The sequence below is a fragment of the Erithacus rubecula genome (assembly GCF_903797595.1).
Source record: "Erithacus rubecula genome assembly, chromosome: 27".
NCBI lineage: Eukaryota > Metazoa > Chordata > Aves > Passeriformes > Muscicapidae > Erithacus > Erithacus rubecula.
This window is the reverse complement of record NC_136679.1, coordinates 1,716,719-1,728,667: the sequence shown is the minus strand read 5'-3', so window position 1 is coordinate 1,728,667 and position 11,949 is coordinate 1,716,719. Positions and strand designations below refer to the sequence as shown.

At 60.3% G+C, this 11,949-nt stretch overlaps 2 protein-coding genes across 3 annotated transcripts; both read right to left on the bottom strand.

The window, feature by feature from the left end:
• Positions 1-1,049: 1,049 nt before the first annotated feature.
• On the bottom strand, positions 1,050-3,956 carry CSF3 (colony stimulating factor 3). Of its 2 annotated transcripts, none has more exons than XM_079327862.1 (5): positions 3,780-3,956; positions 3,192-3,352; positions 2,738-2,845; positions 2,477-2,623; positions 1,050-1,651 (listed from the first exon to the last, which is right to left on the bottom strand). In XM_079327862.1, the coding sequence occupies exons 1-5, from the start codon at positions 3,793-3,795 to the stop codon at positions 1,352-1,354; spliced, it is 732 nt and encodes a 243-aa protein (XP_079183988.1). In that variant the 5' UTR covers positions 3,796-3,956; the 3' UTR covers positions 1,050-1,351. The 2 variants fall into 2 exon arrangements, with proteins under 2 accessions (XP_079183988.1, XP_079183989.1); XM_079327863.1 differs by having other exon boundaries at positions 1,516-2,252.
• Positions 3,957-6,129: 2,173 nt separating this feature from the next.
• On the bottom strand, positions 6,130-11,307 carry PSMD3 (proteasome 26S subunit, non-ATPase 3). The gene is made up of 12 exons (XM_079327745.1): positions 11,082-11,307; positions 10,021-10,211; positions 9,170-9,307; positions 8,882-9,018; positions 8,605-8,795; positions 8,322-8,425; positions 7,667-7,781; positions 7,326-7,445; positions 7,149-7,252; positions 6,822-6,977; positions 6,677-6,727; positions 6,130-6,581 (listed from the first exon to the last, which is right to left on the bottom strand). Exons 1-12 carry the CDS (start codon positions 11,251-11,253, stop codon positions 6,504-6,506), a joined length of 1,557 nt encoding a protein of 518 aa, XP_079183871.1. The 5' UTR covers positions 11,254-11,307; the 3' UTR covers positions 6,130-6,503.
• Between the last annotated feature and the right edge of the window lie 642 nt (positions 11,308-11,949).

Sequence of the window (11,949 nt, the reverse complement as noted above, 5' to 3'; positions counted from 1 at the left end):
ATCTGATCCCAGGATGAGCTCAGGTCCTGGCAGCTCCCAGGCTTTGCTGGAGAGAGAAACCCCAATGCACTTGGGGTAGCTGTGGATATTGCTGATCCTTCACACACAAACCCCCGGGGGTCCAGCCCTGGTCCCATCCAGGGCAGCTGGAGCAGCTGTGGGGCTGGGTGGGGTGGATAACAGAGCCATGGCACAAACAGGGATGGGCTGGGATGGTTTCCCTGGGCCTGACACAGGTGTGAGTCCCAACCTGAGCTGGCACTGACCCACCCAGGCACCTCTGCTCGCCCAGGGGCGGCTCTTTACCGTTAGCCCGGAGCAAAGAGCAGGAGCTGGCGTGGCCTTCCCGGCTCTGTCAATATTTGCCAAGGCAGCCCCATGCCTGGTGTTGGCACTGGAGCTTCCCCTTACAGGAAAGGGCTGGAGCAGGAGAAGGCTTTTCTGTAATCACCCATGAGGCAAGGGAGGAAGGAGGGAACTGCTGCCCGTGGGGTGTGTGCAGCCACATTCCGTGGGCGAGGGCTTCCCCCTGGAAGTTTGTGACCGTGGGGCTCCAGCTTGTGCCAGCCCCTGCCCAGGGCTGGGATTTGGGGGGAGGCAGGAACTGGGAGCCCTGGCATGGCCCAGCACTGGGCTCTGTCCCTGTGTGGCTGGGATGAGTGTGGTGAGGGATGCTGATGGTCATGGGATGCCAGCGTGGGCCCAGTGGCAGGAAATGGGGCTGGTGAAGCTGGGACAGCCCAGGGTGGGCACACACCCATGGGGAAGAATCTGGGGGTGCCCTTAGGGGCTTTCTGTGACAGGGGAGATGCCCAAGCCTCTCCTGACATTGCTCAGCCACATTTGGGGCTGCCCCTTTTGCCTTCCTCACTGCTCAAAGCCTCCTCCCACCATGGCACATCCCTGAGATTCCGTGTGTGACAACAGCAGCAGAAGGGTGGTCGGGGACCCTCAGTGTCCCCAAGCCCCCCAGGATGAGCCCACAAACCAGCTCTGGGCATGGTGCTGGTGGCTCAGCAGGCACTGCCAGCACGGGTGGCTTCCGGAGCTTTCTAGGAATCGGCTCTTGCCCAAGCTGGCTGCCGGGCGGGGAGGAAGCGGCCGTGCCACGGTTCCAGAGGGCTCAGGCTGTGGGGTGGGGGCACTGGGGTGTGCATTTCATCTTTCTGAGCTGACACCAGCAGCCACAGCCCCATCCCAAAGTCCCATTCCCCCATGTCTCTGTCCCCACATCCTGGCCACTCTGTCTCCCTCCCACGCAAGCAGGAGACAGCGGAACAGAGAGAGAGTGCAAAAATAGAGTTTATTTCCATTTTTATCACATAGAAAAAAAAAAAAAAGTGGGTGTTTCTTAGGGCTCACCCAGCTGCAGCAATAAATACAGTACAAAATTCCCCACACCCAGAGCTCCCACACAGCCACGGGACCGGGGCTGCGTCAGGCTCAGGAGGATGGGAATGTGTCCAAGTGGCTCTTTCCAGCCAAGGATAGGCAGAAATAAGTTAAACTGCAAAAAGCATTCCAAGTTTAGCAGGGAAGGGGGACAGAGCGGAGATGCAGCTCCCCAGAGTGCTGGGACTCCCTGGAAAAGCCTCATCCTGGTAAGACTGCTGCACCCCTGTGGTTCTTCCATCTTCCCTTCCATTCTTCCCTAATGGCTAATAAATATTAACTACTAGAAATAACACCCATCAGATGTGTCCCTGCAGGCTTCAGCCCAGACAGGGAGATGCTGCTCTGGAGCATCCTCATCCTGGGATGAAGGTGTTTTCCCATGGGATGCTGCAGCAACCTCAGCAGTGCAAGCTGTGGGGAAACTGAGGCACAGGCAGTGCCAGCAGCAGCTGTGGGGGCTCAGCCCAGCTCCAGAACCTCATAGCAGAGATACGCTTGTGTTTAAATATTAAACAAGGGTGATGCTGCACATGTACCTGTGCACGGATCCACCGCAGGATCCAGGGCTGCGGGCGGGGGAGCATCCCCAGACAGATAGATAAATATTAAATAGCCATAAATATTAAATAAGCAGAAAAGTGGGTGCTCCCGGGATGTCCCTCAGGTGGGACATCCAGCAGCAGGGGTCAGAGGCTGGTGAGGTGCCGCAGTGCCCGGTATGCTGTCTCCAGGAACCGCTGGAAGTTGGCCAGGATGAAGAAGCCTCCGACTTGATGGTGGAAGTTGGAGGAGAAGGTGGGGAGGGGGTCCTGGTTCTCTGTGGGGTACGTCACTGTGGCCAGGCCCAGGTCCTCCATCTGCAGCCAGGCAGAGGCATCAGCTCCAGGCCTGGAGATGACCCCTGCCCCAGTGTGCCCTTCCTGGGGATACAGCCCACACCCTGCCCACCCATCCCTGTGAATGCAGCCCCTGCCATTCCCACCCATCTCTTGGGATACAGCCCCCATCCTGCCCACCCCTTTGGGATGCAGCACCTGCTTTCCCACCTGTCCCCACGAAGCTTTCCCCTTTGCCCCCTCACCTGCTGCTGGATGTTGGAGGACAGGTTGGCCATGTCCAGCTGCAGGGTCTCCACCAGCCTGGTGTGGCCGGGCAGCAGGGCCTGGATGGTGGCCAGAGAGCCGTGGTAGATGTGAAGCCCGGCACGGATCTGGCTGAAGCAGGTCTCCTGTGGTGGACATGGTGTGGTCAGTGGGGCTGGGCATGGCCTGGCCACCAAGACACGGGGTGGGGGGTCTCTGGGGTGCCCTGAGCTGTGACAGAGCTGAGCAGGAGCACTCACTGCCTGGAAGGTGCGCTTGTGACACTGATCCAGCGGTGCCTGGGTGATGTCCAGGTCCTGCCGCACCAGCACCAGCTCGTCCTCCTTGCACAGCTGGAGAGTGTCACACTGCAGACAAAGGGGACAGGGTCAGGACAGCAGAGGACCCTGACACCCCCCAACATCCCATTCCTGGGCTGTGGGACCCTGTGCAGCCCAGGCAGGAGGAGGGAGGGGATGGAGCGGAGCTGGTGCAATGGGGACAAAGTGTGGCTGCCCTGGCAAGTGTGTACCCAGGGAGGTCACCATGTGTCCCCAGTGGGTGCCCCAACACCCCAGGGCTGAGCCGTGGGCAGTGCAGGGGACACTGCTGGCTCCTGGCCCTGCAGTGATGATAAGGGCAGGGAGAGAAAAGTCACCTTATCTGTGACCTCACAGTAGCTGCCACCCCCCTCTGGCAGCATGTGGGACTCACCACCACGCGCTGCAGCACAGCCACATCCCCACGGATCTTGCGGGTGAACTCGAGGTTCCTCTGCAGGAAAAGCTGGAAGTCCTGGTCCCCTGAGAGTTCGGTCAGTGGAGCCCCATGCAGTGCCTGCCACAGCAGCACACCCAGCAGCAGCGCCAGCCCACCTGCAGGGACAGCAGCTCAGCATCCACCGGACACCCCGACCCCTCAGCCAGGGTGGGCTCAGCAACCAGGACCACCCTGGGGATGGTGACAGCAGCGTGGCCTGGGGAAGGGGCAGAGTCCCCAAAAAGGGAGAGGTTCCAGTGTTCCCTGCATCTGACTGGGTCCAAGGGCAGCAGCAGGACATGCTGGATGTGTGGGTGCAGCAGGTGCAACAGGTAGGGGGGTTTATGGGTGTTCTGGGTGTAGTGGGGACAGTGGGTGCTACTGTTAGGGTGGGTGGTCTGGGTGCATTGGTTATGGGGGCAGTGGGTTCTATGGGCAAAGTGGGCTTTAGGGATGGTTTGGGTGTAATGGGAGCAGCGAGGGAAGTGGGTGTAATAGGAGCAGTGGGGAATGGGGCTGCTGCAGTGGGTGCTGGCTACTCACGGGTCAGGAAGCACATGGTGGGTGCCCGGTTCAGTGTTTCTCCTCTGTGCAGTGCGGCCCTGCCCAGCCCAGCCCAGCTCCTCTCGCTCCTGCCCTGCTGTGCTCATTGATCGGGGCATTTATAGTGCACAGGCCTCGGGGATTCTCACCGATGAGGCAACTACAGGATTGCTTCACTGTCTTCAGTGAATTCCACTTCACAGCATGCAAATGAGAATTCTGTGATTTGCCACAGGCACGCAGTGGGGCTTTCCCGGGGCCGGTGGGCAGCGGTGCCCTGGCTGTGCTGCAGTCCCTGGTGGAGCCCAGGACCTGAGGTGGGTGCTGGGACAGGGCAGGTGGTGCCTTGGTGACTCATTAACCTGCTCGCAGGGCTCTCACTATGCTGGCCAGGCGGGCCAGTGCCCAGCACAGTGGGGTCATGTGCAGGTCACTCACAGGGTTACCTGCAGGTGACCGGCCAAGGGCATGGTGGCTTCTCATTGCTGCTGTCACTCTGGGATTGTCCCCATCCACAGCCTACATGGGCAGCACCCCCTGTCAGCTGCCCCAGACCCTCACCCTGGCATCAGGGTGGGTGCTGGTGGTCTGACCTTTACAGTGGTGGCACCAGTTGGAGGTGGCCAAGGTGCGACCAGGTCCAGGCACCTGCCCCGGGCTGTGGCTCCCCGGGGCAGCACCACGGGGTCAGATCCTGCCCTTCTGGGTGCTGTGGGGCCGGGTTGTGCCCAGTGTCCCCATGAGCAGCACCGAGCACCGGCCACATTGGGCTGACCCCACCCGCGGGGGGCCAGCCCCCCCCTCTGCCCCTACGGGGAAGAGGCTTCCAGGGAAACCCTTGGCAAAGGGTGGCTGCTCCCAGTCCCGTTGTGCTGACGAGGGAATTTTGGCTCGTGCCGGTTCCCGCAAGTCCTTCCAGGATCTGTTGGGCCGGTGCCAGCTGGCCGGGTCCTGCCCGGCACGGGCTGCCCGGGGCGTGGGAGGCGCCCGCTCCCCTCGCAGCCCTGCACAGGGCGATTCCAGGGCAGCGTTGGGCTGGGGAGGCTCATTCTGCACCCTGACCCCTGGCTGGGTCCCATTGTTGCCCCCCTGGAGGCTGTGTGGACAGGGATGGGGACAGGGAGCCCAGTCTCTGAAGGTCGCAGATGTTGGTGGGCACTGGAATGGGCTACCTACCCAATGGAGCAGTTTTTGGGGTACAGTTTGTGGGGTACAGCCAGAGCACCAGTCCCAGAAACTGGAAGACCTGGAAGTTCTTGCCTCCAGCTGGGAAATCAACCCAAATCAGCTGCAGTCAATACATGAGTACCAAGCAGAGCCTTCCTGGCACTGCCAGGTGTTAACTCTAAAACCTACTGATAACCTCTCTTCAAACTTGGCAGCACTAAACGTTCTGCCCTCTGGAGGCATAAAAGGACCTTGTCAGTAGAGACTGTTGATGGGATTTTTGGGAGAAACAGCCCCCCCCAACTGTGCTTTTCCTCACCTTGGAGTGAGGGAGAGGTGGTGGCCATGGAGGGGCTCAGCATTGTCCCCTCAGTCTGAGCACCCACAGGATCACTCCAGAGCTCTGCCCTCTCAGCAGGATGGTTCTTTCAGGAATTGTGATGGGGGTGTGGGGGGGTTGAATCAGAACCCAAAGGCCCTGTCAGCTTTCCAAGGAAGGAAGTGGTTTCAAATGTGAAACTGTGGGTGTTGGGGGGGTGGGGGAAGATGCTGGGCCAGCAAACCCCCCACACACACCATGGGGCCAGAGCTGCTTGGTCCAGGGAATGTCCTGGGCACCCACCCTGTTGTGTTTCAGCCTCGTGGTCACCCTTCCTCTTCCACCCACATCCTGACATCCGTGAAGACGCCAGTGCTCCCTCCTGGGATGTCCCTGTGTCCCCAGCCCCCCTGGCTGGGCTCTTGCCTTCTTTGGTCTCCCCCAGAGTGGGAATGGGCTGGGACAGCCCGGCTCTTGACCTGCAGCCCTGGCTGCCATCCCAGCATGGATGTGGATGGGAGATTCCCAGATTTTCTCACAGAACTCGTCACAGATGCTGATGGGACCCACCTGGAGTGGCTGCATGTCCTGTGATGTCCCCTGACCCCATCACACCCAGGGCTGATGTTGTGGGGCACAAGGGGGAGCTCTGTGTCTTTCCCAATGGAATCCTTCTGGGATTCCATCCTGGAGCTGCTGGGGCCACTCCCAGCACCACTGAGACAAAAGTCCTTCAGGATGGCCCGACCAGATCTAGTCCTAAATCTGGTGTCTAGCCTCAGGGAGAGAGCAGAGACCCCAAACCAGCCCCATGCCCCCCCCCCTGCCCATCCCAACAAACACACAGCAGGAGCCCACCCAGGCTGGTGTTTTTCCATCTTTTATTTTAAAAGTCATAATTGAAGTTTAACAAAGTTTGACCCCGTTGTTGTCATGGGAGCTGGGGGGGCACCAGTGGAGACCCCACTCCTGCTCCCTCCAGCCCCACTCCCCTCGCAGCCCCCTGGCACAGGCTCTGGTGTCACCACAGGGATCCTTGTAAGGATGTTTATTGGGGAGGGGGTCCCACCACGAGTGCAGGTGGTCAGGGGGTGTGGGCCCAGGGAACCCCCCATGTCCCCTCCCACAGTACAGACATGCAGGGATTTATAAAAGGGGGTCCTGGGGGGGGACGGAGGGCCCTGCTCAGCCACCATCTGTCCAAGGGACAAATAAAAAAGTACAGCCAGGGCCCAGGGTCACGGAAAGCCATCGTCATCGTCCTCTGCCATCTCCTTGGCAAACTCCAGGTCCTGCTGCTCACGCTCCCGGCGCTCCTGGAAAGCAAAGGCCAAGGTTGGTGGCAGGTGGGGACAGAAGCCACATCCTTCCCATGGCCACAGTGGCTGCAGAAACCCTGGTGAGATCTCACCTCTGCAGATTCCAAGTCCTTATTGTAAGATTTGGGTGGGAACCTCATGGCCTGGATAAAAAGAAGAGGAGGAGCTGAGAGCTGAGGCAGCCCCGAGCTGTGTCCTGCTGTCCCCATCAGGCAGCTGGGGACACGCTGTGCTCACCTTCACAGACATGTTGTGGATGTCGAGGCAGAAGGAGATGCGCTGGTGGAAGGCCAGCTGGGGCTCCCGTGTGGAGTAGATGTCAATCATCTCCTTGGACTGCACGTAGCCCTTCTCGTGGTTGATGCTGGCCTCGATGACTCCATCCCGGATGGCCTGCGAGCCCGGGCAGGGGGCAGGGCACGGGGTGTCCCCGAGGGCTCACACGGAGCCCAATCCCCAGTTTTCCCTGGATGAGCCTCAACCCAAACCCAGCAGTGCTGCAGGGAGGGGGTGCAGGGGAACGGGGCGGGGTCCCCAAAAGGATGGGACTCCCTGTGCTGGTACCTTGGCAACAATGAACTCGGCGTCCTCGGGGCTGTCCAGCTGCAGCTTCTGGGCAATGTCGGCCAGGGAGATGCGGGAGTAGGAGAGGCTGATCATGCGGACACCTGCAGGGAGAAGGGAATGGGATGCAGCCCCCAGGCCTGCCCAGCCTGGTGGGGCTCCCCAAACACCTCCTACCTGTCTTGATGACGTTGTGCCTCAGCCGAATGATCAAAGTGTAGGTGCCATCGGCCTGGAACTTGTCCCCAAACTGGTCAAGGACTTGGTTGAACTTGGCCAGGTTCCCCGTCCTGACGGCTGGAGGGAAGAAGGTGGGAATGGGGGAAGGAGAAAGGCTGGGGAAAGCGAGTCAGGGCTGGCTGACTTCCTCCTTCTCCTCCTTCCCAAGTGGCATCTGCATCCAAGTCCCATCAAGGGGAGAGAAGAGAATTTCCACTGGGTCCCTTCCCACTCAGGATATTCCATGATTCTCTGAGATTGCAGGAAGGACAGAGACAGGCAGGGGTGGGTGGCTGTACCCTGGGTCAGCAGGAAGTAGGGCATGAGCGAGCGCTTGAGCGAGGGCTGCCGGAACTGGAGCCTGTCCGGGATCTCCCCGAGGAGCAGCTCCACCACGATGAGCAGCTTGTGCACCTGGGGTAGAGTGAGACCCTGAGTGAGTCCCCATGGGGCCTGAAACCATCCCTGCCCCTTCAAGACAGAGATGCACCATGTGGCCCAGGAGATCCCAAACCTGTTCCCGTCCCTATGGGGCCTGAAGTTCCCAGATTTGCTCCTGGGAAGTTACAAACCTAGGATGTCCTGCACCTGTCATCCCTGCAGGGCTCAACATCCTGGGAGGTTCCAAACCTGCCCCCATGGGGTCTGACTGTGGGAGATCCCACACTTGTCCCTGCAGAGCCTAACCCTGGGGGGTACCAGATCTCACCCTGGAAGGTGCCAAGCCTGGGAGGTCCCAAATCCTGGGGTGTCCTGAACCTGGGAAGTCCCAAATCCCAGAGGACCTGACTCCACGGGGCCTGACATCCAAGGAAATCCCAAACTTGGAAGGTCTCAAACTAACCTCCATTTGGCCTGACATCCCAGAAGATCCCACATCCAACCCCTGCGAGACCCCAACCCCGAGGGGGTCTCAGACCCAAGCCAGGGGGGTCCTGCCCTCTCCCCACTCACCGTCTGCTTGAAGCCCACGGCCGTGTGCTGCGGGGCCTTGCGCAGGGCGTTGGTCATGGTGCGCCGCGCCTCCGAGTACTCCAGCTGGATGGCCTTGATCCGCCCTGCGCCCACACGGGGCGGGTGGGGAAAGCCACCCAGTGAATCCAACCCGACCTACACCGATGGGGCTCCAAATCCTGCCTGGAAGCCCCACCTCCAGCTGCTCAAAGGGGTTCTCTGAGGAACTGGAGCCCTCAGTGTGGGATGCCAGGAGCCAGGGCAGGCAGCGAGCCCTGCTCACCTGTGTAGTACAGGTAACGAGCCCACTCGTTGTTGTTGGCCTGCTCGGGGAATACGGATTTGGAGACGAGTTTTTCAGCCTGGTCATAGAGGTTGTAGTGGAGATAATTCCTCAGGAGCAGGTTCAGGAGCGTGGCCTGGCCGTCGGCGTCGTGGCGCAGCGTGGCCGTGCGGAGCCGGGCGTGCAGAAAGCTGCAGGGAGGGACAGGGAGTCAGGGAAAGGGGAGGAAAACAGGGGGATCAAGTTCAGGGAGAGCCCACCACAGGATCCATCCCACCTCCGGACCACATCGAGTTTGTTCAGGAATTCGTAGATGCGGGAGTGGTAATAGTAACACTTGGCCACCACCAGGTCCAGGGCCCGGCGGTTCTGGGAGCTGATCTTCTGCATCAGGTCATCAGACACTTTCTGAGCCTGCAGGGGAAGGGAAATCAGTGCAGGGGCATTGATCCCAGGAGGGGCTGAGCCTGGGGGAGAACCGAACACTGCTGGGATGAGGGGATAGCATGGGGCAGAGCCAGAGGATGCCTGGGTGCAGAACTGTGGGGCAGCTCAGGGGTCTCACCTCAGGATACCTCTTGCTGTTCATCAGGTAGATAACGAGCAGCAGCTGCAGATAGGCCTCCACCTCTGGCAGGAGAGGGGCTGAGGCTGCTTTCCCTGTCCGTGGGCGGAACTGCAGTTCAGCTTCTGTGTCCATGGACTGAGGGGAGAGAGAAATTCTGGATCACTGTCCCCATGTGGAGACAGCTCTGCTCCAGGTGTGACAGGAGCCACACCAGGACTGCAAGGACCTGTCCCTCCTCACATGTGTATCTGAGCAGAGGGGCTGCTCATCCCCACTGTCCCCAAATCCCACTGCCCTATTCCAGAGGCTCCATGGAGAGGAAAAGAATCATGGAATCCCTGACTTTTTGGGTTGGGGGGGCCTTCAAGTTCATCCAGTCCCACTCCTTGCCATGGGTAGGGACACATTCCACTAAACCAGGTTGCTCCAAGCCCCAACCAACCCAGCCATGGACACTTTCAGGGATGGGGCAGCCACAACTTTCCTGGGAAATCTACTTCAGTGTTTCACTGCCCTCACAGGGAAGAATTTCTGGTCAATACCCCATCTAGTCCTGCCCTCTGTCTATGGGAAGCCCTTCACCTTGGTCCTGTCACTCCAAGACCTTGTAAACAGTCCCTCCCCATCTTTCATGTTGCTTCTTCAGATACTGGGAGGTCACAATTAGGTCACCCCTAAATCTTCTCTTCTTCAGGCTGAACAATCCGAATTCTCCCTGTATTTCCTCACAGCTGAGCTGTTCCATCCCTTCGATTATCCTCCGGATTCCCCCTTACAGCTCCACATCCTGCACTGGGGCAGCTCTGCTGTGCTGAGGGCAGCTGTCCCTTCCCAATTTGCGTCCCTACCTCCTCCAGGAATCCGAGCAGGAAGTCCCTGACGGCGCAGTTGGAGGTGAAGAAGCCGTGGATGGCCTTGTGCAGCACGTTGGGGTTGAGGCGGCGGGAGGTGGAGGGCAGAGCCCGCAGCGCCCGCAGCACGTAGCGCGGCTCCTTCCCCGACACCGCCTTCTCCAGCTGCTTCACGTGCTCCTTGATGTCTGTGCGGGCACACGGACACCCCTCACCCCAAATCCTCTGCCAGCCTGCCCCCTCACCCCGTCCTGCTGTTCTCAGGTCACTCTGCCCACGGTCTTGGTGTCCCCAGTGACCTGACCTGCCCTCAGGGCGGTCCCTGCTTGGAGCAGGGGGGTGGTGAGGCCCTTGCAGAGTCTCCTCCTTCCTCCTGAAGGGCTCCAGTATCCCTTGGCATGCCCTGGGGTCCCACCACAGCAGGTCTGCAGCCTCCTTGTTTCTAACAGTCTGTCCCCAAAACACATCCTCACCCTCACAGAGCTGCCTCAATTCTGTTCCACAGTGATCCCCCCAAAACAGACTCCATCTTCCAATCTTCAGCGACTGCCCCCAAAACCAACCTCCCCCTTCCTTTCCCTCACACACTGTCGCAAATACCCTTCTCCAGTGTCTCCCACATAGAAAACACACCTCCCGTCTCCATTTCCCTCTCTGTGCCCCCTACATCCCTTTTCCCACAGTGACACGCCCCAGACACACCTCCCCTCTCCCTCTCCCACATGGTGTCCCCACAACTCCCTTTCCCCAAAGTGTTCCCCCACCCTAAATTCACTTATTCCTCTTTACCTCAGAGCCGCCTCCAACTGTCCCCATCACTGATCCCCCCATTCCCCTCCTCCAGCACTTTCCCAGACCCTTTCCCACCCCCCCTCAGGTACCCACACCCTGACCCCCTCCCCAACTCCCTCAGGGTTTCCTATACCTCCCCCCAATCCCCTTCCTCCAACATCCCTCCCTCTCAGGGGATCTGTTCCAGGTCCCTTCTACCCCCAAGACCCCCCAGTTTTCCCCTCATCCCCACAGATACCCCCATTACAACAACACCCCCCCCTCACCCTCCAGCGTGATCGCGTCCAGCTCCCGCTGCGGCTGCCGCTCTCCGGCCGCCTCGGGGGCCACCGGCGCCGCCTCCTCGTGCATCTCGACGTCGGGAGGGGCGGGCGGGGGTCCCTCCGGGGGTGCCTTGGCCTTGTCGCCGCGGCGGCGGGACGCGCCGTCCTGCTTCATGGCGTGACACTGCACAACGGGCCGCCAGGCGCGACCAGCCGAGCGCCGAGCGACACACGATCGTCTCCTTCCGCCTTCCGCTCGGCCGTTTCCGCCATCGCTCGTAGAGTTCCGTCGCACTTTCGGGTATCTCAGGCACTGCTCGGAGAGTTCCGTAGCATCTGCTCGTAGAGTTCCGTGACACTCTCGGGTATTTCCGTCTTCGCTCGTAGATTTTCGCCGCATTCTCGGGAGTTTTGGCCGAGCCCTCTCGGAGAGTTCCGGCACCGATCGGCTTCTTTCGCCTCACTGCCTCGGGGATCTCCGTAGAGTTTTCGGGCATTTCCGTCGGGTGCTGATCTGTTCCCGCCTTTTGGGGGCGCGGGCGACGGCGAGTCTTCGCTGAGGCGTTAGCGCGAGGTCCCGTGAGGGGCTGGCCCGTGACGGGGATCCCGTGAAGGGTCCCGTGAGGATCCGATCTGGGATCGAGGATCCTCTGAAGGGTTCCGTGAGGGGCTGCGCTGAGGCCAGTTCAGGAATCCCGTCAAGGGTCGCGTGAGGGGCTCGGGTGGTGAGCTGGGATTCTGTGAGGGGTCCCGTGAGGGGCCGCGCTGGGGCCAGTTCGGGGATCCCGTCAAGGGTCCGGTGAGGGGCTGGGTTGGGACTGGAGATTCTGTGGGGGATCCCGTGAGGGGGCTGGGTTGGGAGCGGGGATTC